The sequence below is a fragment of the Haliotis rufescens genome, unplaced genomic scaffold (assembly GCF_023055435.1).
Source record: "Haliotis rufescens isolate VD_foot unplaced genomic scaffold, xgHalRufe1.0.p SCAF_9, whole genome shotgun sequence".
Lineage (NCBI taxonomy): Eukaryota > Metazoa > Mollusca > Gastropoda > Lepetellida > Haliotidae > Haliotis > Haliotis rufescens.
The window spans coordinates 40,593,221-40,621,101 of NW_025964383.1; the positions used below are offsets into that span (position 1 = coordinate 40,593,221).

General features: G+C 42.8%; 1 protein-coding gene across 1 annotated transcript; it reads left to right on the plus strand.

The window, feature by feature from the left end:
• Window positions 1–843: 843 nt before the first annotated feature.
• LOC124113596 lies at window positions 844–27,193 on the plus strand. The gene is made up of 12 exons (XM_048390657.1): window positions 844–1,024; window positions 1,615–1,723; window positions 4,696–4,786; window positions 6,900–7,181; window positions 14,965–15,162; window positions 16,983–17,180; window positions 17,852–17,953; window positions 19,411–19,518; window positions 21,377–21,493; window positions 22,368–22,481; window positions 24,244–24,342; window positions 24,992–27,193. The coding sequence occupies exons 1-12, from the start codon at window positions 907–909 to the stop codon at window positions 25,199–25,201; spliced, it is 1,746 nt and encodes a 581-aa protein (XP_048246614.1). The 5' UTR covers window positions 844–906; the 3' UTR covers window positions 25,202–27,193.
• The last annotated feature ends 688 nt before the right edge of the window (window positions 27,194–27,881 follow it).

A 27,881-nucleotide genomic window follows, 5' to 3' on the forward strand; every position in this document is an offset into this window, starting at 1 on the left:
GTCCCCCGTCGTGATATTTCTGGAATATTGCTAAAAGCGGCGTAAAACCATACTCACTCACTCACTCACACTTAACTTGACTGTCATGGAGGGGCTGGAAATCAGGTGACGGCGCCTGATTGACTTGTCTCACTTTAATTGACGAGATGTCATTCGACTTCCCAATTGTAAACAGAAATAATTTATCTCAAATGTAAGACTTGGTTTTAGTGTATTGCGATTGTTATGAGCCATGTAATGAAAAATATTTCTTCCGGACTCTAAAAAACAGTACACGGGTATAGTTTATTTATGGCATTAAGATGCTTGTTGAAGGTGTGCGTGCATGCATGCATGCATGTAATTTGTATGTATGATAGAATGTATAATATTACTTTTTCCACAACACTGTATTCAAATACAGCCAACGGAATCTGACCCGTGAAGATCCGGGGTAGAATAGGTCTTCAGCAACCCATGCTTGCAGCAAAAGGCGATTATGCTTGTCGTAAAAGGCGATTAACGAAAGCGGGTGGTCAGCCTTGCTGACTTGGTTGATGCATGTCATCGATCCCAATTACGTGGATCGATGCTCATGATATCAATCACTGGATTGTCTGGTCCAGACTCGATTATATGCAGACCGCCGTCATATAGCTTGAATATTGCTGAGTGCGGCGTTAAACAACCAACCAACCATCAGAATCTTTCTCCGGGTTTTTATGATCTGTTTCAAAGAGTTAACGCACACCACTATTTAGGTAACCGCAAACATTGGTTGTCCTCACGTGGACCCTTTCATGCGAGTCTGCTCATGCCTATTTGTCCATCTTAAATTACCATGTGTTGCCTTTTCATTTAATATTCTTTTTTTTTGTTACAGGATTTAGAGACGGGAGCAGGGGTGAAGATCAAAGCTTTTCAGCCATGGGGACCTTTGACAGACAGATGTCGGAATCATCCAATCAGAAGTCACTGGATGTTTATATGCATGGAATCGACAGACTTACCGAACCTCAAGAAGTTCAGGAATATAGCATCCAAGGTATAGCAAGCATTATAGCACAGTTCTTTTTTTTAAAAAGAAAGTATAAATTTGAACATTATTTAGTCACTGGTCGTTTATTATAGGGAGGGGGTGTCTGCAACATATATAACCAATCTCTCTGCGAGAACTAAGGTCTGATTTTGATTAGATTGAGCAAGTAGAAAATGTGAACTTAGAATATTTCCTTTGTTTGTGGAGTCATTATCTATGAGAAGAATCTTTTCAGGGCAACATAATGACATTGATTGAGAATGTGATTGAATGAACACCAGGAAAACATGTAGTTAGAGACATATTTCAATTTCACATAAGAGGCGGTGGGGTAGCCTTGTGGTTAAAGCGGTTGCTAATGATGACGAAGACCTGGGTTCGATTCCCCACATGGGTAAAATGTGTGAAGACCATTTTTTGGTTACCCCGCCGTGATATTGCTGGAATATTGCTAAAAGAGGCGTAAAACTATACTCACTCACTATTTTACATAAAAGTTCATGCGTAGCTCTTTTGAACACTCTGATGAGTTGGACTCCTCTGTAAGATGTAGATGCTTTGGTTAGCGCCATCCTGACAGTGTGCTTCTCCTGCAGACATCACCCGGCGCCACTGGAAGCAGTGGGATGGCAAGACGGTGTGCAGCAACAGAAGCTGCCGCAAGCCCTTCTCCATCCTGCTGGATAGAGTCCATCACTGCAGAAGGTGCAGCTGACTTTGGAGGAGTCTTTGATAAGCATTTAGAAGTTGGGAGAACATGAATACATGACACTTTTTATGGATAGCAGCTCCTTTAATTCTTTATACTACGTTTCAGATGAAGTCTTTGATAAGCATTTAGAAGTTGGGAGAACATGAATACATGACACTTTTTATGGATAGCAGCTCCTTTTATTCTTTATACTACGTTTCAGATGAAGTCTTTGATAAGCATTTAGAAGTTGGGAGAACATGAATACATGACACTTTTTATGGATAGCAGCTCCTTTTATTCTTTATACTACGTTTCAGATGAAGTCTTTGATAAGCATTTAGAAGTTGGGAGAACATGAATACATGACACTTTTTATGGATAGCAGCTCCTTTTATTCTTTATACTACGTTTCAGATGAAGTCTTTGATAAGCATTTAGAAGTTGGGAGAACATGAATACATGACACTTTTTATGGATAGCAGCTCCTTTTATTCTTTATACTACGTTTCAGATGAAGTCTTTGATAAGCATTTAGAAGTTGGGAGAACATGAATACATGACACTTTTTATGGATAGCAGCTCCTTTTATTCTTTATACTACGTTTCAGATGAAGTCTTTGATAAGCATTTAGAAGTTGGGAGAACATGAATACATGACACTTTTTATGGATAGCAGCTCCTTTTATTCTTTATACTACGTTTCAGATGAAGTCTTTGATAAGCATTTAGAAGTTGGGAGAACATGAATACATGACACTTTTTATGGATAGCAGCTCCTTTTATTCTTTATACTACGTTTCAGATGAAGTCTTTGATAAGCATTTAGAAGTTGGGAGAACATGAATACATGACACTTTTTATGGATAGCAGCTCCTTTTATTCTTTATACTACGTTTCAGATGAAGTCTTTGATAAGCATTTAGAAGTTGGGAGAACATGAATACATGACACTTTTTATGGATAGCAGCTCCTTTTATTCTTTATACTACGTTTCAGATGAAGTCTTTGATAAGCATTTAGAAGTTGGGAGAACATGAATACATGACACTTTTTATGGATAGCAGCTCCTTTTATTCTTTATACTACGTTTCAGATGAAGTCTTTGATAAGCATTTAGAAGTTGGGAGAACATGAATACATGACACTTTTTATGGATAGCAGCTCCTTTTATTCTTTATACTACGTTTCAGATGAAGTCTTTGATAAGCATTTAGAAGTTGGGAGAACATGAATACATGACACTTTTTATGGATAGCAGCTCCTTTTATTCTTTATACTACGTTTCAGATGAAGTCTTTGATAAGCATTTAGAAGTTGGGAGAACATGAATACATGACACTTTTTATGGATAGCAGCTCCTTTTATTCTTTATACTACGTTTCAGATGAAGTCTTTGATAAGCATTTAGAAGTTGGGAGAACATGAATACATGACACTTTTTATGGATAGCAGCTCCTTTTATTCTTTATACTACGTTTCAGATGAAGTCTTTGATAAGCATTTAGAAGTTGGGAGAACATGAATACATGACACTTTTTATGGAAAGCAGCTCCTTTTATTCTTTATACTACGTTTCAGATGAAGTCTTTGATAAGCATTTAGAAGTTGGGAGAACATGAATACATGACACTTTTTATGGATAGCAGCTCCTTTTATTCTTTATACTACGTTTCAGATGAAGTCTTTGATAAGCATTTAGAAGTTGGGAGAACATGAATACATGACACTTTTTATGGATAGCAGCTCCTTTTATTCTTTATACTACGTTTCAGATGAAGTCTTTGATAAGCATTTAGAAGTTGGGAGAACATGAATACATGACACTTTTTATGGATAGCAGCTCCTTTTATTCTTTATACTACGTTTCAGATGAAGTCTTTGATAAGCATTTAGAAGTTGGGAGAACATGAATACATGACACTTTTTATGGATAGCAGCTCCTTTTATTCTTTATACTACGTTTCAGATGAAGTCTTTGATAAGCATTTAGAAGTTGGGAGAACATGAATACATGACACTTTTTATGGATAGCAGCTCCTTTTATTCTTTGTACGACGTTTCAGATGAAGTCTTTGATAAGCATTAAGAAGTTGGGGGAACATGAATACATGACACTTTTTATGGATAGCAGCTCCTTTTATTCTTTGTACGACGTTTCAGATGAAGTCTTTGATAAGCATTTAGAAGTTGGGAGAACATGAATACATGACACTTTTTATGGATAGCAGCTCCTTTTATTCTTTGTACGACGTTTCAGATGAAGTCTTTGATAAGCATTTAGAAGTTGGGAGAACATGAATACATGACACTTTTTATGGATGTCAACTTCTTTTATTCTTTTCAACGACATTTCAGAGCTTCTCCTTGCCTGGTCATTAGGTGAATGAAGGGAAAAAAGTAGCTTTTAAATGTCGTTGAAAAAGAATAAAAGAAGTTGTTATCCGTAAAAAAGTGTCATGTTTTGTTTTTTGGAAGGTAAAAAAAACCAATTAAAATGTTTTTAGGAAATCACGTCCTTTAGGGAGCCCTTCCCTACTCCATCGGTAACATTTTCTATCGCTGCAGAAATCTGTCTTTAAACATCTTTCATTTTCCTATTATTACCGGATTATAACTGGTTCCCGAAACCTATGCTTTATGGAAGAGGCAACTCAGTTGATCGAGTGATCTGTGATTTGGTCGATTGTGTGAAAACATACCTTGATGGCATGAATCATTGCTCACAATAGTAATACTGGATTGTTGGGTTAAGACTCAATCATTTAATGATAACTGTCATATGGCTGGAATATTGCTGTAAGTCATTAGAAGAATGCATGTCTCAATTCTGTGGCTGAATCTAGAAAGTTGAAGCAGGTAATTTATGCAAGAATTTTGGTATCCATCAACCTTTACATGCCCAAATAAATTATTACCAAGTGAGTCGCTTCATGTTAGCTTGACTTGTGTCCACAGTTTGAAATATGATGTCTTCATTTTGCAGATGTGGAAATATTTTTTGTGCCAACTGTCTGAAGTTCCGTCGTAAGTTGAATAAACTGGCCAACCCTGACCCAGATGGCCGATCATATAAGGTAAATATGGAACTGAACGTCTTTGAGTATAGATTATGACACAGTTTCTTATGTGGTGAGTTGGGTTATTAATGCCGCTTTTAACAGTATTCCAGTTATATCGTGGCGTGTCTGGTTAATGTGGGAGGAAAGCCCGAAGTGATGCGGGTCTTAGACGTTTACCACTTCTGTGAAACCCACAAGCACGGGTATGGTGCTGGCAAACCTAGAAACATAATCGGGGCGAATCGGGATTCGAACCCACAATCATAGGTTTCTGGCATGCCCTAGGGATGAAACTCTGCACAGTGAATCCCTGCGCCTTAGACGACTGAGACACCCGTGCCCCCTCTTATGTGGTAGACCTTCCTGTGTTTTAACATGTTTAAGTCAAGTAAAATTACCTAAAAACTGGAGAAAAACTAGTGAGGGCTGTTACAAAATATACTTTCGATTTTCCTCCCGCATAATGTTGGCATGCCGTGTTATAACTCGAATTCTGTTCAAAGCGGCATAAAACCAACTTCAGCTAAGTGTTTCTTCCCTTGCTGTTTCATGAAATAAACAGTCAGATTGAATTCGTGTGTACATGTACAATAATACCGGAATTATCCCTGGAGTCTGAGACCCCATATAAACAGTATGCGCACACCAGGTTCAGCTGATATTTGTATCAGACATGATGGGGATGCTTGGAATCCAAACTACACTGGAAGATCCACTTGATCTTATCATTGAAGAGGGGGCACGGGTGGCCCAGTCGTCTAAGGCGCATCGATTTGCTGTGCAGAGTTGCATCCCTTGGGCACGCCAGAAATCTATGTTTGTGGGTTTGAATCCCGGTTCGCCCCGATCATGTTTCTAGGTTTGTCAGCACCATACCCGTGCTCGTTGGTTTCACTGAAGTGGTAAACGTCTGAGACCTGCATCACTTGTGGCTTTCCTCCCACATTAAGCTGACACGCCGTGATATAACTGTAATACTGTTAAAAGCGGCGTTTAACCCAACTCACTCACTCACTCACTATCATTGAAGACAAGAAACTGCTAATCCAAGCAATGACATTGTCTGGTACAGTAACAGCAGATGTGGCTATGCTCAGTAGCAGACACTTTATATTTACTTTTAAAAGATCATTTCAACTTGTGAAACAACACATGAAAGTGCAGAAGTCTGGATTGGTTTCTGTTGATGAAGAATGAATGTAGTGAAATCCGGGCCTCTAAATTTGATCTGATTTTGACATGTATCCAGATTAGTCAGAGGCTACAGATTTGCCATATTCGTTTTTCATCCAGATTGTTGAAAAATGAGTGAGTGAGTATGGTTTTAAGCCGCTTTTAGCAATATTCCAGCAATACCATGGCTCGGGACACCAGAAATATGCTCCACACATGTGGGGGATCGAACCCGGGGTTTTGGCGTGACGAGTGAACGCTTTAACCTCTAGGCTACCCTACCGCTCATTAAAACATGAGGCATTTATTTCAAATTTGTTTTAAAAAACCTGTTCAAGGTGTCTGTGTACATTAACTGTGGATTTATGTGACTCCAAACACAAACTGTGACAAGAAAGAGGCAACCAATTGGATGGGGTTGTCAGGCTTGGTGACATGGTTGATTGTGTGTCATTGTACCTGGACAGCATTGAATTATGTGATAATGTCAATCACTGCATTGTCCGGTTCAGACCTGATTATTTACTACCGTCATATAGCTGGAACATGTCACATGCAGCAATATTCCAGTTATATGACAACATGATATGACCAGACAATCCAGTGATTGACATCATGAGCATCAACCTACGCAATTGGGATACAATGACGTTCATTAACCAAGTTAGTGAGCCTAACCACCTGATCCTCATAGTCGCCTCTTACCAATTCTAACCTGGAGGGGCGGTAGGGTAGCCTAGTGGTTAAAGCGTTCGCTCGTCACGCCGAAGACCCGGGTTTCGATTCCTGACATAGGTACAATGTTTTAAGCCCATTTGTGGTGTCCCCCGCCGTGATATTGCTGGAATATTGCTAAAAGCTGCGTAAAACCAAACTCACTCACTCACTCTAACCTGGATGTTCACAGGTGTGATTGTAATGAGATTGTTATGGCAGTATGGTGTATATTTGCCAGGTGTGTCAGCCCTGCTATGCTGAGGGCCAGGAGACGGAGGGAAGGATGGTGAGTCTGACGGTGGAGTTCCGATCACTCAGAATGTGTAAGTATAAGAATTCATCGTCAGTGAGAGGTCATATGTCGTCATCACGGAGAGACAAGTTGGACATTGAAAAGGAGTGCAAACGGCTCATCGAAGGGTTCAAGGGGTCAATGGGGTCATCAGAGGTCAAGCGGACATTGCATGAGCTGAGGAACATGGTGTTGATTCCAGAATGGCAGAAGGCAAGCATGTGGATGGTAGGTTCAGTGTGATGCTTAATGGAGGAATTCTCAACATATATTTGTGCCAGACCTTTTTGTTGTACATACACCAATTTAAATTGATCGCCTGGATCAGGGGTCCGGAAAATTTAAAATCCCAATCAGACATTTGCATTTAGGCCACGCCCCCTTCAAATAGCGTATTTTAGGACGACTTTTCACACACATTACAAGTTGTTACGTATTCATAATATGATGAATTATGAATTGTTTCAATTTAAATTGTTAATTCGCCGGACAATTAATAACAAATAATATCATTTTAGATATACATGGAAAACATACGTTTGTTTCTGTTATAATAACGATCTGTTAACATAGTGAATGGTCTAATTAATATTCATGAGTTATATTCATGAGTCTGCTCAAGTGTACGCGTTGTAACATTTGGATCGAGACTATTATCCCATATTTGGTTATCATTCGACCTCATGGGAAAAGGGTTTTTTTAAACTAAAGATTATTTAAAAACAAGACAGATAATATAATCACAAATACTTAAACTTCGTTGATAGCAATAGTTATTTGAATACTTTTTTCATCTGTACTTAATTATTGACCATAAAAAAATGATATCGATCTTCACAGAAAGCAAAATGGCGGTCAAACAAGATTCAATATACGACTAGCTACTGAAAACAATAAAATCTGCAAATCCTCATTGTATGTCAACCAAGTGAAAGTCGTTAGCCACGACTTACAAATGATCGTCCAGACTTTGAGGGTTTGTCAGATCCGCTCGACTGATCTGCATCCAGGCCCTGGATATTTTATATGTGTTTGACCTGTAAAGTGCCCCATGCCTTATAAACACTCCCAATTAATAACATTTAAGCTGAAACTGTTTAAGAAATGTTCAGGGTTTCAAAGTCCATGTGTTAGGGCGCCAGTGATAAGATTAGAATAATGAGACAGTTAAAGTAGGCACCTGGTTCCTGGTCACTTAGAAATCATTCTCTTGGTAACAAAAATACCTTTTGATGATGTTTTTTTTATAATACATCTGTGACACATAGTTTCACACAATTAAGCTGGACGAATACATGGTAGATGAACACGTGAACTCTCAGAATGAACAGTAGGCTTGACATTATAAACCTAGGGAACAGTCCAAAGTAACTGCTTGCCCACCTGCCCGTGGCTGGTAATGTTTTTGTTGGGCTGCCTGAATTCTCTTTCAGATTAAATCCTCCTTGGGGCACTTATTGCATTTTCCTGGCTCAAGAAAATCTACATGACATAGTTGTAACAATTTTTCTTAATAAAAATGTTACCACACAAAAAACTTCGTTTTTGTATGATATACGACCACCCTTACGGTGCCTCACCCTCCACGGCGCGTCACGCCAAGGGAAGCAACTGTCACCCAAATCCCTTTCCTTTATGTCATTCACCTGACAAGATGTGTGACTATTCAGAGAAAAGTTTCAAAGTACGAAAATCGTGACCTGAGACAGCATGACTGACCAAACTGTATGTATGGAACATTTATTACCTTGCAAAGGCGTAATACCTCGCATTGTAAAGTTATAACGTTGTAATTCTCATAGAAGAAACGCCACATGTACGGTGCATGTGAATTCAAATGTCCGTAATGGCGTCCATTGTGCGGTTCAACTGTCTGACACATGTAACACCAAGGCCAACAAAATGGCTTGGGGTTTGGTTATATCATACAGATTTCAACTGCCCGCTTTTCCTTTACAAAACCCAAGGTGATGTACTAGATTATAACTACACTTACCTTTTTTAAGTTTTTTTTACACCTTAGCGCGTAACACGCCCACTTGGTGTTTTTAAAAAATTTATACTATGGACAATGGTTATTAGTATCGCACTACAAGTCGCATTATACATTAAGCCTTTGCTTCTGTTTTCACAATTGTTAAAAGCACGTATCTATCCGATCTTTAATCGCACTGATACACTTTTCCCACCCAACCCAACTCAATATTTATGGTCTTTTTTACAGACCTTCAAACTTTGTACGGGATGCTGGCTTAACATTCCGCCCAAAGACCAACATGCTTTTTGCCTAAAGTGCTTGGTGGAGAACGGACATGATGATCAATCATGCCCCACATGCAGGGCTTTTACGCCCAAGACGATGAAGCGGCGGCATGCCGATCTCTTACACTATAAAAGCCTACTCGAGGCGGGGGTGGATATTCACTCCAAAAGGCCATTTCCCCCCGTCTAAAAAGAGTAAAAGTAAAGCTAAGGCAACTAAGCCTTCCGCTACGGTCTCCTCCGCTCCCTCTCCGAGGGCCGGGGGTGAAGGCTCTAGGGTCCCCAAGGTTCCCTTAACTGCACCCTCTTCTGCACCTTCTTTAGCAGATATATCTGCTCTGTTCAAGTCGCAGATGGCGTTGATGATGGAGGAGGTCAAGTCCCAGCTCCGAGAGGAGATGTGGGCAGGGCCTTTCCCGTCATTGGCGCCGGGCACGGTTTCGAGGTCTTGTGGAATGCCCGGCGTCGGCCGAGGCAGGCCACTCGACTTCGGGGACGATCCGAGACCGGGCTTCAGCTCCAGCTCGAGGTAGCTCCCCAGCGGAGCGGTGGCAAGTGCTGGCTCGTTCACTACCTCCGCACCTTTATCCCTTCTCCGAGGCCGAGGCTCCCGCTAGTGGATTTATGGCGCAGAGCCAGGTGGGTTCTCTTGAACACCTGGCACCTCGGGGCCGGGGGCAGCCCGGGGATGTGAAGGCCCAGGCCTTCGGGCATCCTTTTCCTACCTCATCCGCTCACTCTCTTAAGGACGAGTCGATTACGGTCGGCTCTGAATCGAGAGATTAGGAGAGGAGGGAGGGGATGACTCGGAGGCTTCAGGAATTTTTTCAATTGCATCCTCTTTGAGGCACGTACGGGACAAGATTGTCCAGGTACTGCCTCAGGTGGCTGCACCTATGCCCGAGTCGGATCCGAACTCACTGAGTTCTGCCTTCCGGGGGACGCTTTTGCTCCTAGCTTGTATCTTGTCCTCCCTGACACACGAGGTCATTGACCCTCTGCTCTCGGGTGTCGCAGGAAGTTCGACCTGCCCGAACTTATTAAGCGGTACCCGTTGGCAGAGGATGGTGACTTTGAGGTGCCAGTGGTCGACGAGTGCGTCTGGACTTCTGTCACCCTGGGAGGGTCTTCGACCCCAGCCTTGGCTAGGGCCAAGCAGGGCCGGCGGTTGCCCCCCTTTCCCATGTGCGGCGCGGAGTTGAAGGCTGCTTATGTTTGCTTTGAGGAGCAATACCGTAATGCAGGCCAACAGCTTCGCATATCCGTACACTCCGCTTATCTGTCTGCTGTACGACCGCCTCCGTGGTCTAGTGGTAGAGCGACTGCCCGGTGAGCGGAAGGTCCGGGGTTCGATGCCCGACCGCGTCATACCAAAAGACGTTAAAAGATGGTACTTGTTGTTACCCTGTCTGGCGCTCGGCATTAAGGGGCTAAAACAAGGACTGGTCGGCTCGGAGTCAGTATTCTGTGTCTGAGTGGGATATTCATGTTAAACTGCGACATGGTATCTCAGTGAGCTAGCACTATAAATCGGCATCAGTCCGGACTAGTACAAGCAGCCACACAAACACACACACACGTACATGCACGTCGCTTTATAAGTGCAATAATCTTGGACGCGACGTTAAACCCCATTTCACCTCACCTGTCTGCTGTACAGAGGGAGCTAGTGGGAGAGGGGCCGGCCGACTCTTCGGAGTTGGCGGTGCAACTGACAGAGGTTCATAGTCATCTCGCGCGGGACGCTATTCGTAGCTGTGCCTCGCAGATGATTTGCGCAGTTATGGGCATGCGCAGGCTGTGGATGTCAGTATCTAAGTACTCGACGTCCACACGCCAGGATCTCCTAGCTTTGCCATATAAGATGGGTTCTACCCTCTTCCCTGGGGCTCAGCAGGTGGTCAGAGAGGCCGCTCAAATGTATGCCTCCATCAAGGACTCTAAGGCCTTGTTGGAGATACCTAGCGTCTAACCACGTAAGCGGGCCTCTCCGCTTGACTCCTCCTCCGCTGACGCGCCGGCTCAGAAGTCTGCACCTGCTTGGAAGCAGCCGCTTCCTTCAGGTAAGGGCGCTGGGAAGAGCAAGCGAGGCAGGGGCCAGGGCAAGGCAGCTGGTCGAGGCCAGCAGCCTTTTCGCGGGGCCGGGAACCCATCGAAGCCTGAAGTCCGAAGCGCTCCGGGCGGACCCACAGTCGCAAGTTATCGAACTGCAGACAGCAGGGGTCCACTGCCTCAAGCTGGAGGGGCGGTTGGGTAGCCTAGTGGTTAAAGCGTTCGCTCGTCACGCCGAAGACCCGGGTTCAAATCCCGACATGGGTACAATGTGTGAAGCCCATTTCTGGTGTCCCCCGCCGTGATATTGCTGGAATATTGCTAAAAGCGGCGTAAAACCATACTCACTCACTCACTCAAGCCGGATGTCCCCGTAGGGGGCTGACTGGCTCTATTCCTGAGGGAATGGGAGACAGTCACCTCAAATCCCTGGACCCTGTCCACTCTAAGGGATGGCCACTTACCTCGTTGGAAACATTATCCGCCCTTCTCCGGGATAAAGCACACTCCGGTGCCTGCTACCCGAGAGAAGGCGGAATTCCTCAGTGCCGAGGTTGACGCACTTCTTATGAAGGCGGCGATCGAACCGGTTCCCGTGGGACAGGAAAGCGAGGGCTTCTACTCGATATATTTCCTAGTCACCAAAAAAGAGGGAGGGTTCAGACCTATTCTCAATCTGAGACGCCTATCTCCACGTACCCATAAACCCCGAGTTCAAGAAATACCTGAGGTTTTCTTTGATGGGAGGTGTTATCAGTTCAGGGTTCTACCATTCGGGATTGCCACGGCCCCGAGGGTATTCACCAAGCTGATGTTGATTCCTGCCCAAGTGGCCAGGTCGAAAGGTCGGTTCTGCCACCCATACCTCGACGACTGGTTACTAAGAGCTCTATCGCAATCCCTCAGTCAGATAGCTACACAAGCTGTGATAGACATTCTGATCACTCTAGGGTGGATAGTCAATCTCAAGAAGTCAGAGCTGAGCCCTACTCAGAATCTTGTCTCCTTAGGGGCGAACTTCAACACAGTGAGGGGACTTGTATCTCTATCACAAGACCGCATAGTCAAGGTCAGAAGTGTTACTTCCCAGTTTCTTCTGTCCAGGAGACACACTGCTCGTACATGGCTCCAGTTACTGGGCAACATGGCGGCAACAGTGGATGTTGTTTGGCGGGCGCGCTTCAGAATGAGACCCATTCAACAAGCACTACATCAACTTTGGGTGAACTCGGAAGATCTCGAGACTGTTCTTGAGACTCCGCAGTGGCTCATTACAGACGTTCAGTGGTGGACCGAGGGACTCTCCCGGGGACTCTCCCTCGACACTCCTGTTCCGTCTCTCACAGTTCAAACAGACACGTCACTCTCCGGCTGGACCGCCTCCGTGGTCTACTGGTAGAGCGCCTGCCCGGAGAGCGGAAGGTCCGGGGTTCGATCCCCGGCCGCGTCATACCAAAAGACGTTAAAAGATGGTACTTGTTGTTACCCTGTCTGGCGCTCAGCGTAAAGATAACCAACTATTTTGCTGTTATGGCGGTAGGAAGGCTGGCTCACCTGCGAGCAAACAAACTATCTCCAAGTGGATAGTGTCTACTATCTGTACTTCGTACACCCTTCAAGGCAGGGACCCCCCTACCAGGTTGAAGGCTCATTCGGTTAGAGCAGTGGCTACGTCACAAGCGTACGCCGCGGCTCTGCCTATTGAGGAGATCTGCTCCGCGGCTATTTGGAGCCAGCCAAGCACGTTCATCAAACATTACTAACTCGACAAACACTCAAGCGAGCATGCTCGGTTTGGTCAGTCAGTTCTCCGAACTGGGCAAAGTTCTAATCTCTAGCCGATTGAGCCTTCGAGATTTTAGATCGCCCAGACCGGTTATACAACTGCTCAGTAACGGTCCGGATTCTATCTTCAACGGTCGATAAATTATCCGTCCATACTACTCGATAATACTCGTATTACACAGCACTCCTCAGATCCTCTGAATTCTCTGATGAAATCCTCCTTGGGGCACGGCCACCCACCTCCCCACATTCCGTCAGCATTAGACATATGGAAAGTGATTTGGGTGAGAGTTGCTTCCCTTGGCGTGACGCGCTGTGGAGGATGAGGCACCGTAAGGGTGGTCGTATATCATACAAAAACGAAGTTTTTTGTGTGGTAACATTTTTATTAAGGAAAATGGTTACTACTATGTCATGTAGATTTTCTTGAGCCAGGAAAATGCAATAAGTGCCCCAAGGAGGATTTCATCAGAGAATTCATAACCTCTACAGGTTTGTAAAAATTTTCCTCCACCTGCCCACCTGTCTCACATATTCAGTGTTGTCATAACATCTCATAGATTTTCAAGTAATTGTTTACATTATTTCAACTGAATCAAATCACGATTTGTCTCTCGGTTTTTGTGATTGTTCCATATTTGAATGCAGGGAGGTAACATTGAAGATGGGCAGATATTTATGGGTTACCTGCCCGAGTGTCTTGTTAGGGTTTATAAAAGTTTCAAACACTTCCAGAGATTCAGAAGTTGAAGTATTTCCAATTTAAATGAAATGGAAAGGGGCATACTGACAATTGCAACTGCTAGTTGTCATGGTGACTTGAGAATCACCTGTTGCAAACATGGTGAAAAATATTTTCATTGGCACTCTTAAATTTGTGAGGGTGCTCGTTATGATGTCTTTGATGTGTCTGTAGGCATTATGAACTTTGAACATGATCATTATTTATCCTCCAAATCTGACTTACACAGGAGATACCACTTGGGTGAGATGAAGTGATGTTTCCTTGACGTGTCGCTACAATCAGATTGCCCCACAATGCTTTGAAGACCATTGTGATGTCACAATCAAATGACACATCTTTGATCGCTCTGCTACTGAAGCTGAGCTGTACCATTTTAAATATCTTGCAATCTCAAACTAATTTGAAGAAACAAAATGAAAATTCATCTTGGATATGATAAGTCAGTCATAAACCTTTTCACAATTCAATTTTGGGGCATTCCCAAAGACTTTCACCAAAATATAAATGTCACTACATTTGGGGTTAGGGGGCAGATTGCAAGATTCATGTAGTGTCACACTTGGGAAGGAAACCCTTTCTTGGGGGAACAAGTCAGAGTGGCAAATGTATGCCCTGAAGCTTGATAAAGGGTATTATCATAATTCCATGTCAGAATGATTACATCTGATTGGTTCACGTGATCTTGATAAAATACCATGTATCCTGCCTTGGAGGGAAATAAATTTCTCAGCGGGAAATAAATCTCTTATATACCCTGACACAAGCAAGTCAGGCTGCATGTGGATTTCTTAGAGACAGAATAAATCTCTAAACCCCCCTTTTCTGCAAAAAGACGCATGCTTTTTCCGAGTCAATGGAAGTCAACGAACATAGGGCAAGCTAACCTCAGCTCAATCAAACAGCTGTTTTCTATCAATTTTGAATTTGCTTTAATTCTTTTACAATGTCATATTAAAACATGTCGGTAAGATAAATTTGTTGTAGGATCATTGGGGTAACATGAGTTTTTATGTGTCCCTCGTTTGGTTTTATATAACACCATGCATAAAACCCCTTGTACACCTCGTGATCCTGCTACAACTGAAAATTGTAATGCTTTGATATGTCTTGAAAGAACAAGTGTCAAATATATGCCTTGACGCTTGATGTTGTGTATTTTGTCCCCAGCAAGAGAACATGAGCGACTGCTGTCACATGTGTCGCAGCACGTTTGGGTTCCTACGTAAGAAGCTGTTCTGTCGTGTGTGCGGGCTGGCGCTGTGTAAGGGCTGCTCGGCCAAGGACCTGTTGGTGTACTACCCTGATGTGGAGCCGGGTGAAGCAAGGGCCACCGACCCCAGACTCGCCATCATCAAGATCATCGGGGTAAGACCAGCAGTAGAACCAGGGGGGGATGTGGAGCCGGGTGAAGCGAGGGCCACCGACCCCAGACTTGCCATCATCAAGATCATCGGGGTAAGACCAGCAGTAGAACCAGGGGGGGATGTGGAGCCGGGTGAAGCGAGGGCCACGGACCCCAGACTTGCCATCATCAAGATCATTGGGGTAAGACCAGCAGTAGAACCAGGGGGGGATGTGGAGCCGGGTGAAGCGAGGGCCACCGACCCCAGACTTGCCATCATCAAGATCATTGGGGTAAGACCAGCAGTAGAACCAGGGGGGGATGTGGAGCCGGGTGAAGCAAGGGCCACGGACCCCAGACTCGCCATCATCAAGATCATCGGGGTAAGACCAGCAGTAGAACCAGGGGGGGATGTGGAGCCGGGTGAAGCGAGGGCCACCGACCCCAGACTTGCCATCATCAAGATCATCGGGGTAAGACCAGCAGTAGAACCAGGGGGGATGGGTTGAGGGTTCTCACAGGCCGATATTGAGAAATAGCTTCCATTAAGTATTATATCTAATACTATTTGTACAGATATTCTTGATACCCTTTATATGGCAGAATTGACCAATCTTTAACTCCCAAACTGGAAAGATGTCCAATTTTTGGTTGATTTTTTGTCGTGGCTTTATATGTGCACCTGCTAACAGACCCATCAGGATGAGATATATACTCACCAATAGACCCATCAGGATATGATGTTTACTCACCAATAGACCCAACAGGATGTGATGTTTACTCACCAATAGATGCAGCAGGATGTGATGTAATCTCACCAGTAGACCCAGCAGGATGTGATGTTTACTCACCAATAGATGCAGCAGGATGTGATGTAATCTCACCAGTAGACCCAGCAGGATGAGATGTAATCTCACCAATAGACCCAGCAGGATGAAATGTAATCTCACCAGTAGACCCAGCAGGATGAGATGTATACTCACCAATAGACCCAGCAGGATGTGAGGTATACTCACCAATAGACCAAGCAGGATGTGATGTATACTCACTAATAGACCCAGCAGGATGTGATGTATACTCACCAATAGACCCAGCAGGATGTGATGTATACTCACCAATAGACCCAGCAGGATGAGATGTATACTCACCATTAGACCAAGCAGGATGTGAGGTATACTCACCATTAGACCAAGCAGGATGTGATGTATACTCACTAATAGACCCAGCAGGATGTGATGTATACTCACCAATAGACCCAGCAGGATGTGATGTATACTCACCAATAGACCCAGCAGGATGAGATGTATACTCACCAATAGACCCAGCAGGATGTGATGTATACTCACCAGTAGACCCAGCAGGATGTGATGTATACTCACCAATAGACCCAGCAGGATGAGATGTATACTCACCAATAGACCCAGCAGGATGTGATGTATACTCAACAGTAGACCCAGCAGGATGTGATGTATACTCACCATTAGACCCAGCAGGATGTGATGTATACTCACCAATAGACCCAGCAGGATGAGATGTATACTCACCAAGAGACCCAGCAGGATGTGATGTATACTCACCAATAGACCCAGCAGGATGTGATGTATACTCACCAATAGACCCAGCAGGATGTGATGTATGTGATGTTAAACAACAAATTAACAAACAAACAAAATTCACCTTCAGACCCAGCAGCTCAAATTCTGTTTTGTTGACTTGGATGATAACATGTAAAGTTTTTTTACATGACCCCGTGACAAACCAGGTGAAATTTAAGTTGGCAGTTATTTTGACCATGATTATTATAATGTTCTCCTGTGAACTAATGCCCACTACCATCCCCCAGTGTCCAGAGGTGGAGCCTGAAGTGAGCCTGTACCTGCGAGCCTGTCCGTCGTGTCGGGAGCAGATCATTGAGCGGCAGATCTCCCAGATGGAGCTTGCTACAGTAGATGACCCGAGTTCAGAACTAATGCCCCAGCTGAACAACATCAATGTCAGCTTCCAGAAGACTGAGATCAAGGTCAAAAAGCATCTCCCAGAGGTCAGTGTTTGTCAGGCTAAGATAATATTTACTATACTGTATCTTTAAGAACCTCCAAATATGTGTTGTAGTACCAGGAGATAGTGGACTCCCTGGAAGATAACAGTTAGGGGTGTAGTTATATGTATGTTATCATTGTGTTTTATTACCAGGAGATAGTGGACTCCCTGGAAGATAACAGTTAGGGGTGTAGTTATATGTATGTAATCATTGTGTTATAGTACCAGGAGATAGTGGACTCCTTGGAAGATAACAGTTAGGGGTGTAGTTATATGTATGTTATCATTGTGTTTTATTACCAGGAGATAGTGGACTCCCTGGAAGATAACAGTTAGGGGTGTAGTTATATGTATGTTATCATTGTGTTTTATTACCAGGAGATAGTGGACTCCCTGGAAGATAACAGTTAGGGGTGTAGTTATATGTATGTTATCATTGTGTTGTAGTACCAGGAGATAGTGGACTCCCTGGAAGATAACAGTTAGGGGTGTAGTTTTATGTATGTTATCATTGTGTTGTAGTACCAGGAGATAGTGGACTCCCTGGAAGATAACAGTTAGGGGTGTAGTTATATGTATGTTATCATTGTGTTGTAGTACCAGGAGATAGTGGACTCCCTGGAAGATAACAGTTAGGGGTGTAGTTTTATGTATGTTATCATTGTGTTGTAGTACCAGGAGATAGTGGACTCCCTGGAAGATAACAGTCGTGGGTCGTCAGGGTCCGGATCTGGGCTTCCGAAGAGCAACATGAAGACACTGGCCAAGGCACAGGTTGGAGTGAACGCGTTTCGAAACTATGATAATAATTATAATGATACTATAAATAATATTCATACATTTGGAAACGTGCATCCCACTTTTTCCAGTGTCATTCTTGGATTATTGAGAGGTATACAATCAAAGCTGATTTTTTGTGCTTGAAATAATTATGCCAAAATTGTTAGAAAGATGACAAACCAAAGAATTACCTCCCCTTCCATTTCTAAAGCATATATTTACACTTAAATCTTATTTACATAATTTTGTCTTCTCTCAGTTAAATGTTGTGTTGTTTCATCTGTAAATCAATGCATACCAAACTATGTTAAGAATGTGAAGGTAAAAGTATGAATGTAAAATGTCGTCAATGTTGACTTGAGGTTTAGTTTCCTGTACATTACCTCTTTGGTGTGGTAAAGTGAAATGGGGTTTAACATTGCTTTCAAGATAATTGCACTTATTTTGCGAAATGGATGCATGTGTGTGGCTAATGGTAGTCAAGACCTTGCTGACTTTCTGGCCAAGCATGTCCTCATTGTCCCACAATCTAAACTTCCTGTTCCTGTTCCTGTTCCAGGGGGACCTTGCTGACTTCCTGGCAAGCATGTCCTCATTGTCCAACAGACTAAACTTCCTCTTCCTCTTCCTGTTCCAGGGGGACCTTGCTTACCTCCTGGCCAAGCATGTCCTCATTGTCCAACAGTCTAAACTTCCTGTTCCTGTTCCTGTTCCTGTTCCAGGGGGACCTTGCTGACTTCCTGTCCAAGCATGTCCTCATTGTCCAACAGTCTCTAAACTTCCTGTTCCTGTTCCTGTTCCAGGGGGACCTTGCTGACTTCCTGGCCAAGCATGTCCTCCTTGTCCCACAATCTAAACTTCCTGTTCCTGTTCATGTTCCAGGGGGACCTTGCTGACTTCCTGGCCAAGCATGTCCTCATTGTCCAACAGTCTCTAAACTTCCTGTTCCTGTTCCTGTTCCAGGGGGACCTTGCTGACTTCCTGTCCAAGCATGTCCTCCTTGTCCAACAGTCTAAACTTCCTGTTCCTGTTCATGTTCCAGGGGGACCTTGCTGACTTCCTGGCCAAGCATGTCCTCCTTGTCCCACAATCTAAACTTCCTGTTCCTGTTCCTGTTCATGTTCCAGGGGGACCTTGCTGACTTCCTGGCCAAGCATGTCCTCATTGTCCAACAGTCTAAACTTCCTGTTCCTGTTCCTGTTCCTGTTCCAGGGGGACCTTGCTGACTTCCTGTCCAAGCATGTCCTCATTGTCCAACAGTCTCTAAACTTCCTGTTCCTGTTCCTGTTCCAGGGGGACCTTGCTGACTTCCTGGCCAAGCATGTCCTCCTTGTCCAACAGTCTAAACTTCCTGTTCCTGTTCATGTTCCAGGGGGACCTTGCTGACTTCCTGGCCAAGCATGTCCTCATTGTCCAACAGTCTAAACTTCCTGTTCCTGTTCATGTTCCAGGGGGACCTTGCTGACTTCCTGGCCAAGCATGTCCTCATTGTCCAACAACTCAAGAGGCTCAAGCCACAGACAGAAACGCAAAACAAACTCCTTAAAAACTACATCAAGGTGAGACATAAGTTGTCTTCATGGAAAGACTGAGTTTTACTGCAAGACTCAGATCTTGGTAGAACTCAGATTCCTGGTAGAACTAAGGTCCTGGTAGAACTCGGATCCCTGGTAGAATTCCTATACATATCCATGTTAGACCTCAGTCACATGGAAGAACTCAGATCACTCGAAGAACTTGGTAACATGGTAGAATTCAGATACATTGAAGAACTCAGATCCTGGTTGATTTCACATCCCTCGATGAGCTCAGTTACATTGCAAAACTCAGATCCCGTGTAGAATTCTTATTCATATCCATGTTCCTCAGATCCCGGTAGAACTCAGATCCTGGTTGAACTTGGATCCTGGTAGAACTCAGATCCTGATGGAACTCAGGTCCTGATAGAACTCAGATCCTGGTCAAACTTGGATCCTGGTAGAACTCAGATCCTGGTCAAACTTGGATCCTGGAAGAACTCAGATCCCGGTAGAACTCAGATCCTGGTTGAACTTGGATCCTGGTAGAACTCAGATCCTGATGGAACTCAGGTCCTGATAGAACTCAGATCCTGGTCAAACTTGGATCCTGGAAGAACTCAGATCCCGGTAGAACTCAGATCCTGGTTGAACTTGGATCCTGGTAGAACTCAGATCCTGATGGAACTCAGGTCCTGATAGAACTCAGATCCTGGTCAAACTTGGATCCTGGAAGAACTCAGATCCCGGTAGAACTCAGATCCTGGTTGAACTTGGATCCTGGTAGAACTCAGGTCCTGATAGAACTCAGATCCTGGTCAAACTTGGATCCTGGTAGAACTCAGATCCTGGTCAAACTTGGATCCTGGTAGAACTCAGATCCTGGTCAAACTTGGATCCTGGTCAAACTTGGATCCTGGAAGAACTCGGATCCTGGAAGAACTCAGATCCTGATAGAATTCATATCCTCGTAGAACTCAGATCCTGAGGACTCAGGTCCTGGAAGAACTCAGGTCCTGGTAGAACTCAGATCCTGGTCAAACTTGGATCCTGGTAGAACTCAGATCCTGGTCAAACTTGGATCCTGGTCAAACTTGGATCCTGGAAGAACTCGGATCCTGAGGACTCAGGTCCTGGAAGAACTCAGGTCCTGGTAGAACTCAGATCCTTGTCAAACTTGGATCCTGGAAGAACTCAGATCCTGATAGAATTCATATCCTGGTAGAACTCAGATCCTGGTGGAAACTCAGATACATGATAAAACTCTGATCCATGGTGGATGTTAACAAGATAGAAACACAACAACAAGATGATACAAGAGGTGACATTTCTTGATAATATTGCATCAGTGTGCCATGACTAGATAATCGGCAGTTGCAGTATTTGATACTGATAATATCCTATTCAAATTTGAATTCCCATTTTTTTTCTATAAATATACTGTGCGTAAAGTGGGATTGTATGTTATGTTTTACAATTTTGTGGGGATTACTTTTGTGAAAGAACAGTCATCAGTGTCTTCATTTGACACATATCATCACGAGGTACAAATTACTTCTGAGTGTGCCCAACGTATCATTACAAGTATGCTCTGTACCACTTCCTATGTGGGTATACTACAGCTGCATCTTTGGCATCTCCTTGTTCATCACTTTCTCCCCACTGGGACCCGGGTTACAACTGGTCCTCAGCATCCCATGCCGTTTGTAAGAAGTGACTTCATAAATGTCGGGCTCGACGACTTTGCTGATGCATCAGATGTCGTGGATCATTGCTCATAATATCAGTCACTGGATTGTCTGGTCCAGACTCATTTTTTTACAGGCTGGAATATTGCATAATGTTACCGCTCCAAACACACATATATATACAAAAATCATTAATATCAGATATTTTTCAGAGCAAATGTGAGTTCTACCTGGAGAACATGTCCACGTTCCGATCAGCTCGGAACCGACTCAGCGACTCGACGCCACCTGAAGTACTGGAGTTTATACAGAAAGTCATGGACAAAAACGCAAGTCATGCTTGTTGTGATTTTATCATGATAAAATGGTTATGGGCAAGATGAGAATGTAGATTCTTCATTATTACATCATAAAACATTATTACATCATAAAACATGAATCATTGCTCATAATATCAATCACTGGATTCTCTGGTCCAGACTCGAACATTTATGGTCATATATGCCATCATATAGCTGGAATACCGCAGAGTGGCGTTAAGCAACAAACACACATCAGAATAGAAATACTTAAAAGCTGAATCCTTCAATGATGCTGAAATGAACACTTCCTCAATTACACAACAAATCGGAGATGGGCCAAACCTATTTCCTCAGAGGGGGCACGGGTGGCCCAGTCGTGTAAGGCGCCGCAATTCGCTGTGTAGAGTTGCGTCCCTGGACACGCCAGAAACCTATGATTGTGGGTTCGAAATCCTGGTTTGCCCCGATTATGTTTCTAGGTTTGTCAGCACCTACCCGTGCTCGTGGGTTTCACTAAAGTGGTAAACGTCTAAGACCTGCATCACTTTGGGCTTTCCTCCCACATTAAGCTGAAATGCCTTAATATAACTGGAATACTGTTAAAAGCATCGTTAAACTCAACTCACTCACAATTTCTTCAGAAAATCACGTTTTGGTTGCCAATGTTTGAATATTGAATTGGTTCATGAAAATATTATGAAACAACTTATTGTGGTGATTGATGAAATAAGTCATCAGTGAAATTGTACCTTCGTAGAGTTCAAAAGTGTTTTGGAATTTTCATCAGCCATTACTCATTGCTCACCTTCTTCATGACTGGTTAATTAATTATGTAATGAGGTCATCATGACACAGTATCGAGTCAGTGTGAATATGTGCATGTGACTTGTGTTTTCAACAGGCAGTTGTCAGTGCACACCTCTACCTCCGGCAGCTGGTATTTGAAACAATTGCATTGTGTGCCAAATTTCACCTGGATGAAGAAATACCTCGGCATCTGACCCCATTAGAGGAGGTGAGTCCAATCTTGTGGAGATGCAAATAATTTTCTTGTGCTAACTGTATTTGAGTCATGAAACCAAACTAAATCAAAAGTTTAAAAATTCAATGTGTAGCCATGTCCTTGACCAAGAAGACACAATTTTTGGATAGCCCCATTTTTATTTTACTGTAATGGTGACTTTTCGGTACAGATCCTTATACCACTGTCAAGCAGCATATAAGAGCCTTTACCGGTATATCCTTATATCATTGTCAAGTAACATATAAGGACTGTGCCGAAATGTCACCACTGCATAAAAATAAAGAAGTTGTTATCCATAAGTTGTGTGTACTTCGTCATCCGTCAGCTTCTAAGAAATGCCTGTCAATCAATGAATGTCCTTGACCTACATACTGCTGACCTTGACCTTTATGTAAACATGCCTGTTACCTTGACTTGCGTGTGCTGGCTACTTTATTTGTTATGTTATGTACCTCGACTAAGAATTTTTGAATTTCATTGGTTAATCCATATCACATGATGAAACTATTAATTTCACTGCTGACCTAACAATAGAAAATTGACGAAAATAGGTATTGGTCAAATCACGTGACTGACACTGACCTCGAATATTGAGGTGACACATGATCACTACTGACCTGGGCCCACTTGCACAAAGCGATCTTAGTGCTACGACTATTGTAAGCCTATGTTAAAGTATGGGAGTTACGATCATCTTAGCGCTAAGATCGCTTTGTGCAAGCGGGCCCTGTTCTAGTGGCTAGAGCATCTGGCTGAAGAGCGTAAGATTGGTGGTTACATCTCTGGCTGTGTCATTCTGAAAGGTGTTAAATGATGGTTCTTGTTGTTACCCTGCCTGGTGCATGGTATTCCGAGAATAAAACAAGTACTTGTTGGCATGGATTCAGTATGATGTATCTGAGATGAGTATCCATTTTAGAGGCACACACATCACTGTACAAGTGCAATAATCGTGATCATGACGCCAAACCCCTTTTTACCACACCTCAGTATTGACCTGCTATGTGATCTGTACCTTGTGATGAAACAATACCATTCAATGTAGACCCCAAATCATGTGACTGACACTGACCTCGAATATTGACTCATCACATGATCAGTATTGCCCTGTCACGGGGTGAATTTTGACTCGTCTGCAAGAAAACAAGATCGCGTCTGGTACGAACATTTCATTGTTCGCAGTTAATATGCTGTAATCAAAGACATACATTGATATATTAACGTCTTTGCTGTAATGAAACAGAAAACGGTTTTAAGGCTTCATAAAGTTTAAAGTGAATTTCTGCATTACAAAACGAATGATAATTCTGACAAGGTCAATATGCGAAAACAATCACCTGAAGACCCCTGGCATGGTCGGGTAGCCTAGTGGGTAAGCATGCGCTCTTCACGCCAAAGACCCTGGTTCGATTCCTGAAATAGGTACAATGTGTGAAGCCCATTTCTGGTGTCACCCGCCGTGATATTGCTGGAATATTGCTAAAAGCGGCGTAAAACCGTACTCACTCACTCATCTGAAGACCCGACCCCTTCGGTGGTCTGACCGGACCTGAGGTCGGCAGCCTTGGTCTTGACAGGCCACATCAGGGGTCGGGTCTTCGGTGATTATTTGTTTATTATTATTTTCCATAATGTTGTCTCATTAACCATGACCTCTGTGTGTTTCATCACCTTCTTGATCTTATGCTCCACCTATGACCACTGTGTGTGAGTTGACCTTGATGGTGACACTCTAGCCTTGACCTTTGTGCAGGCCCTGGAGCTGGATGTCCGGGTGAGTGTCGAGAAAGACGGAGAGGACTGGGAACAGCATCACGAGGTCACGCAACAGCTCATCAAGGAACAAATGCGGGTGAGCTTATTGTTTACAGTGTCTGAAGCGTGAGGGTCAAGGGGCTGTATCTGATAGTAATGGTGTCTCTAGATTCAAATATGACAGAAGCAGTGTTCAATTACCACAGGACACTGCTAAATTACTAACACTTACTACGTTTTATTAGGCCATAAAGGAACTATGTTATGGTTCAAATTACATTTATTTCAAAATAGGGACTTTTTAGTTGGTCTTTTTTGCTTAAAACCCTAAAACTGTGTTTGGAAACTACTGTTTAGCTTGTGTTATTTTTGGTAAAAATTGTTTTTATTTTTTTCTTCACATTTGTATTGCATTTTTGGTAAAAAATTAATGTCTGCTTTGTTTTGAGCAGTGAGTACCATTAGAGGTGAGTGTGTATCATTTTCCCCGGTGAAGATCCAGGTTAGAATGGATCTTCAGCAACCCATGCTTGTTGTAAGGCGACTAATAAGATCGGGTGGTGATGCTCGCTGACTTGGTTGATGCATGTCATCGTATCCTAATTGTATAGATCGATGCTCATGATGTCAATCACTGGTTTATGTGGTCCAGACTTGATTGTTTACAGACTGCCATCATATAGCAGGAACATGCCAACTGCAACATTGGATAAAAATATAATAACTATTGTTGTTTTCCTATCCAGGATCACAAGCTAATTCGACCGTCCCGGCGCCAGTTGAAGAAAAACGGAGCCTTGCACGCGGAACACATCATGCGACAGAGAAGCCGTGACGTTCTGGCCAGCATCACCGTTCAGCTCCAGCTCAAGTCTGCCAACCGGCGCTTCCCACAGACCAAGAAGTGTCTAGAGGAAGCCATCAACACCTTCCCGGGAGCGGCTACAGACTCCTAGTACGCAACCATCTACATGGTTCACGACAAGCAAGTTGACAACAATCCATATGCAACACATGTAATAATGACAACGCGCATTACAGCATTGGTGACTGCTAGAAGGTATTGCTGGAAAAATGGTTAATGAGGACACAATAGGCATTGATTTGTTTTAAGATGGTTAACAGAATTTTGTTTTGTTTATTATTAATGTAAACGTTTCTGTTGCAGTCAGTTGTTTATTTTGGTGGGAAAGGCATGTATTTGTGTAGGTACAATATCAACATTAAAAAACTTGTCGATACCCATGATATCGCAATATATGATGAGACCCTGTTTGGATCATGTGGAGAATATTATGTTTGCGTGTACTATTTGTCCAAAGTGTACCAATACAGTGTACGATTTTATGAATTCCGAATTCAGGTTTATGATTATTATACCTTGAAATGGGGCGGTTGGGTAGCCTAGTGGTTAAAGCGTTCGCTCGTCACGCCGAAGACCCAGGTTTGATTCCCGACATGGGTACAATGTGTGAAGCCCATTTCTGGTGTCCCCCGCCATGATATTGCTGGAATAATGCTAAAAACGGCGTAAGACCATACTCACTCACTATACCTTGAAATTGTATGTTAAACTAAGGTCAACTTTCGTATATATATTTTGTAATTTGTAGAAATTCTTTGCAGATTTAATTTTTTAGGAATAATGTTTTGCAGATCAACACAGAAGAATAGAGAAATATATTGGGGCTGAGTCAATTTTAGGTGATGGGTGGGACAAAAGTAGAGTATCTGAGAATGAGAATATGCTTCTTCGTGCCAAAAGTGTGATTGTGTGCTATTTGAAAACAAATGTTATTGAAGATTAAGTCATATTTAAGTTTCTAATAGACATATCAATATGATATGGTATTTATGTTTTCATTGTTGTATCACATTAATGACAAATCAGTGTTTTTTAATCCTATGTCATATTTTCACCTTTTTAAATCACCTTCACAAATGTTAGATTTTTTGGCTGATGAATTACGGGAGAGGAGAGGTGGGAGTAACAGTGGTAACCTGGGCATGTCACCGGAGTCAGGTAAACTGGAGATCAGTTGGTCAGTGGAATAAAGGTGGAAAAAGTAATTTGTTGATAAACAACATTGTTGATGAATTGTTTGATGGGCTTTGTGTAGAAGTTGATGATGACAAAGTGAACAACAAAGTTATGGATAACATCTATCACAGTAGAAAAAAGAAGTTGCTATCCATAATTTTGTTGTCCACTTTGAACATCATTGATGGTCACGTTATAGAGTGACGTCACTTCTATAGGGAATGTTTTTGAAGTTTTATCTTTTATTTGAATCCACATTTGTAAAACTTAAGGTCTACTGGTTCTAAAAGCCAGCATGCCCATCACATATCTATTGTGTGTCGTTGTTTCTTGTTTTTCACTGCACTCAGCAATATTCCAGCTACATGACAGCAGCACATATCTATTGAATATCGTGTAGACTTTATCAGTATCTAGATGTTGACATTTTAGAGTAATTATCTACTCTTTTTACAGATATGAATATTGTCCTGTTACAAATCACTTGTAAGAGATTCATAAACTTTAATCCAATTTTTTCATTTTATCAAAGAATATACATGTTTATCATTATGCATGTATATTCACATTTGTTTATATACAATAAACCGTTATTAACTCAATCTTCCAGAGCATGATATTGCTTAAGACAATTTTGTGGCAGGCAGTGATACTGGTATGCTTTTGTGATTCCGGTCGTAAATCTGGATAGGTAGGATGGTCTGCTTTGAATTCATGGCAGCTCACCATGCAGAGTTGTGTCCCTTGCTCAGTTCGTGAAATAATTTTTCAGCAGTATAGTGTGGAAGGTAATTTAAGGTACCGACGTTTACTACAATATCTGAAAAACTATCGGACCTACTCCAGTCAAAGTTGGTATGAGATTATTAAACAGTCATGCATAACTGGATATTACATTTAAAGACAATCGGTGCATGAATAAAAATCTGTCTATTTAGCTATCACTATATTTCATCAACAACCAGACCTGTTCGTCACGGGTGGAACGAGCATTCATTGAAACAGCCATCTACATAATGCTACCCCTGTGTCACAAGGCCATATGACGCAGTTGAACCAATCAACTCAACTCGAAAGGTTGCACGGGAACGCACGTTGAGGAGCCCAACGCTAACACCGTATTCGTGCGTGCGTGATTCCCGTGCACCCTTTCGAGTTGAGTTGATTGGTTCAATGTGTCAATGAATGCTCGTTCAACCCTTGACGAACAGGTCTGGTTGTTGATGATAGTTTTTCAGATATTGTAGTAAACGTCGGTACCTTAAATTACCTTCCACACTATACAAGCCGGGTGGGTTTCCTAGATCCATTTTACATGAATTTTTGGTTTGAGAAGCCAGTCACATTTTACCCTACCAAATATTTTCAGTTTCAACAAGGTCAGAACTTCAATGGTCAATATCAAACAGGTTTCTGTCTCTGGCAGAACCAGTGGCCAGGAATAATGGCATGCTTGATAAATCTTACAGTACGTCCATCACATGTCACAAGCCAGAGTAAGAAGATAGTAGACATAAAATATAATAAGCACCCTGTGTCAGTTTTGTGTCTGAGGGGCTGATTATGAATTTTTGTTATTATTACTTGAAATAGTT

Bases quoted from the DNA above. Each gene is read 5' to 3' on its own strand.
- LOC124113596 (XM_048390657.1), top strand. From the start codon at position 907: ATGGGGACCTTTGACAGACAGATGTCGGAATCATCCAATCAGAAGTCA. The intron at 17,181-17,851 runs GTCAGTGTTTGT...ATTGTGTTGTAG, and splicing joins TCAAAAAGCATCTCCCAGAG to TACCAGGAGATAGTGGACTC. The intron at 21,494-22,367 runs GCAAGTCATGCT...TGTTTTCAACAG, and splicing joins AGAAAGTCATGGACAAAAAC to GCAGTTGTCAGTGCACACCT.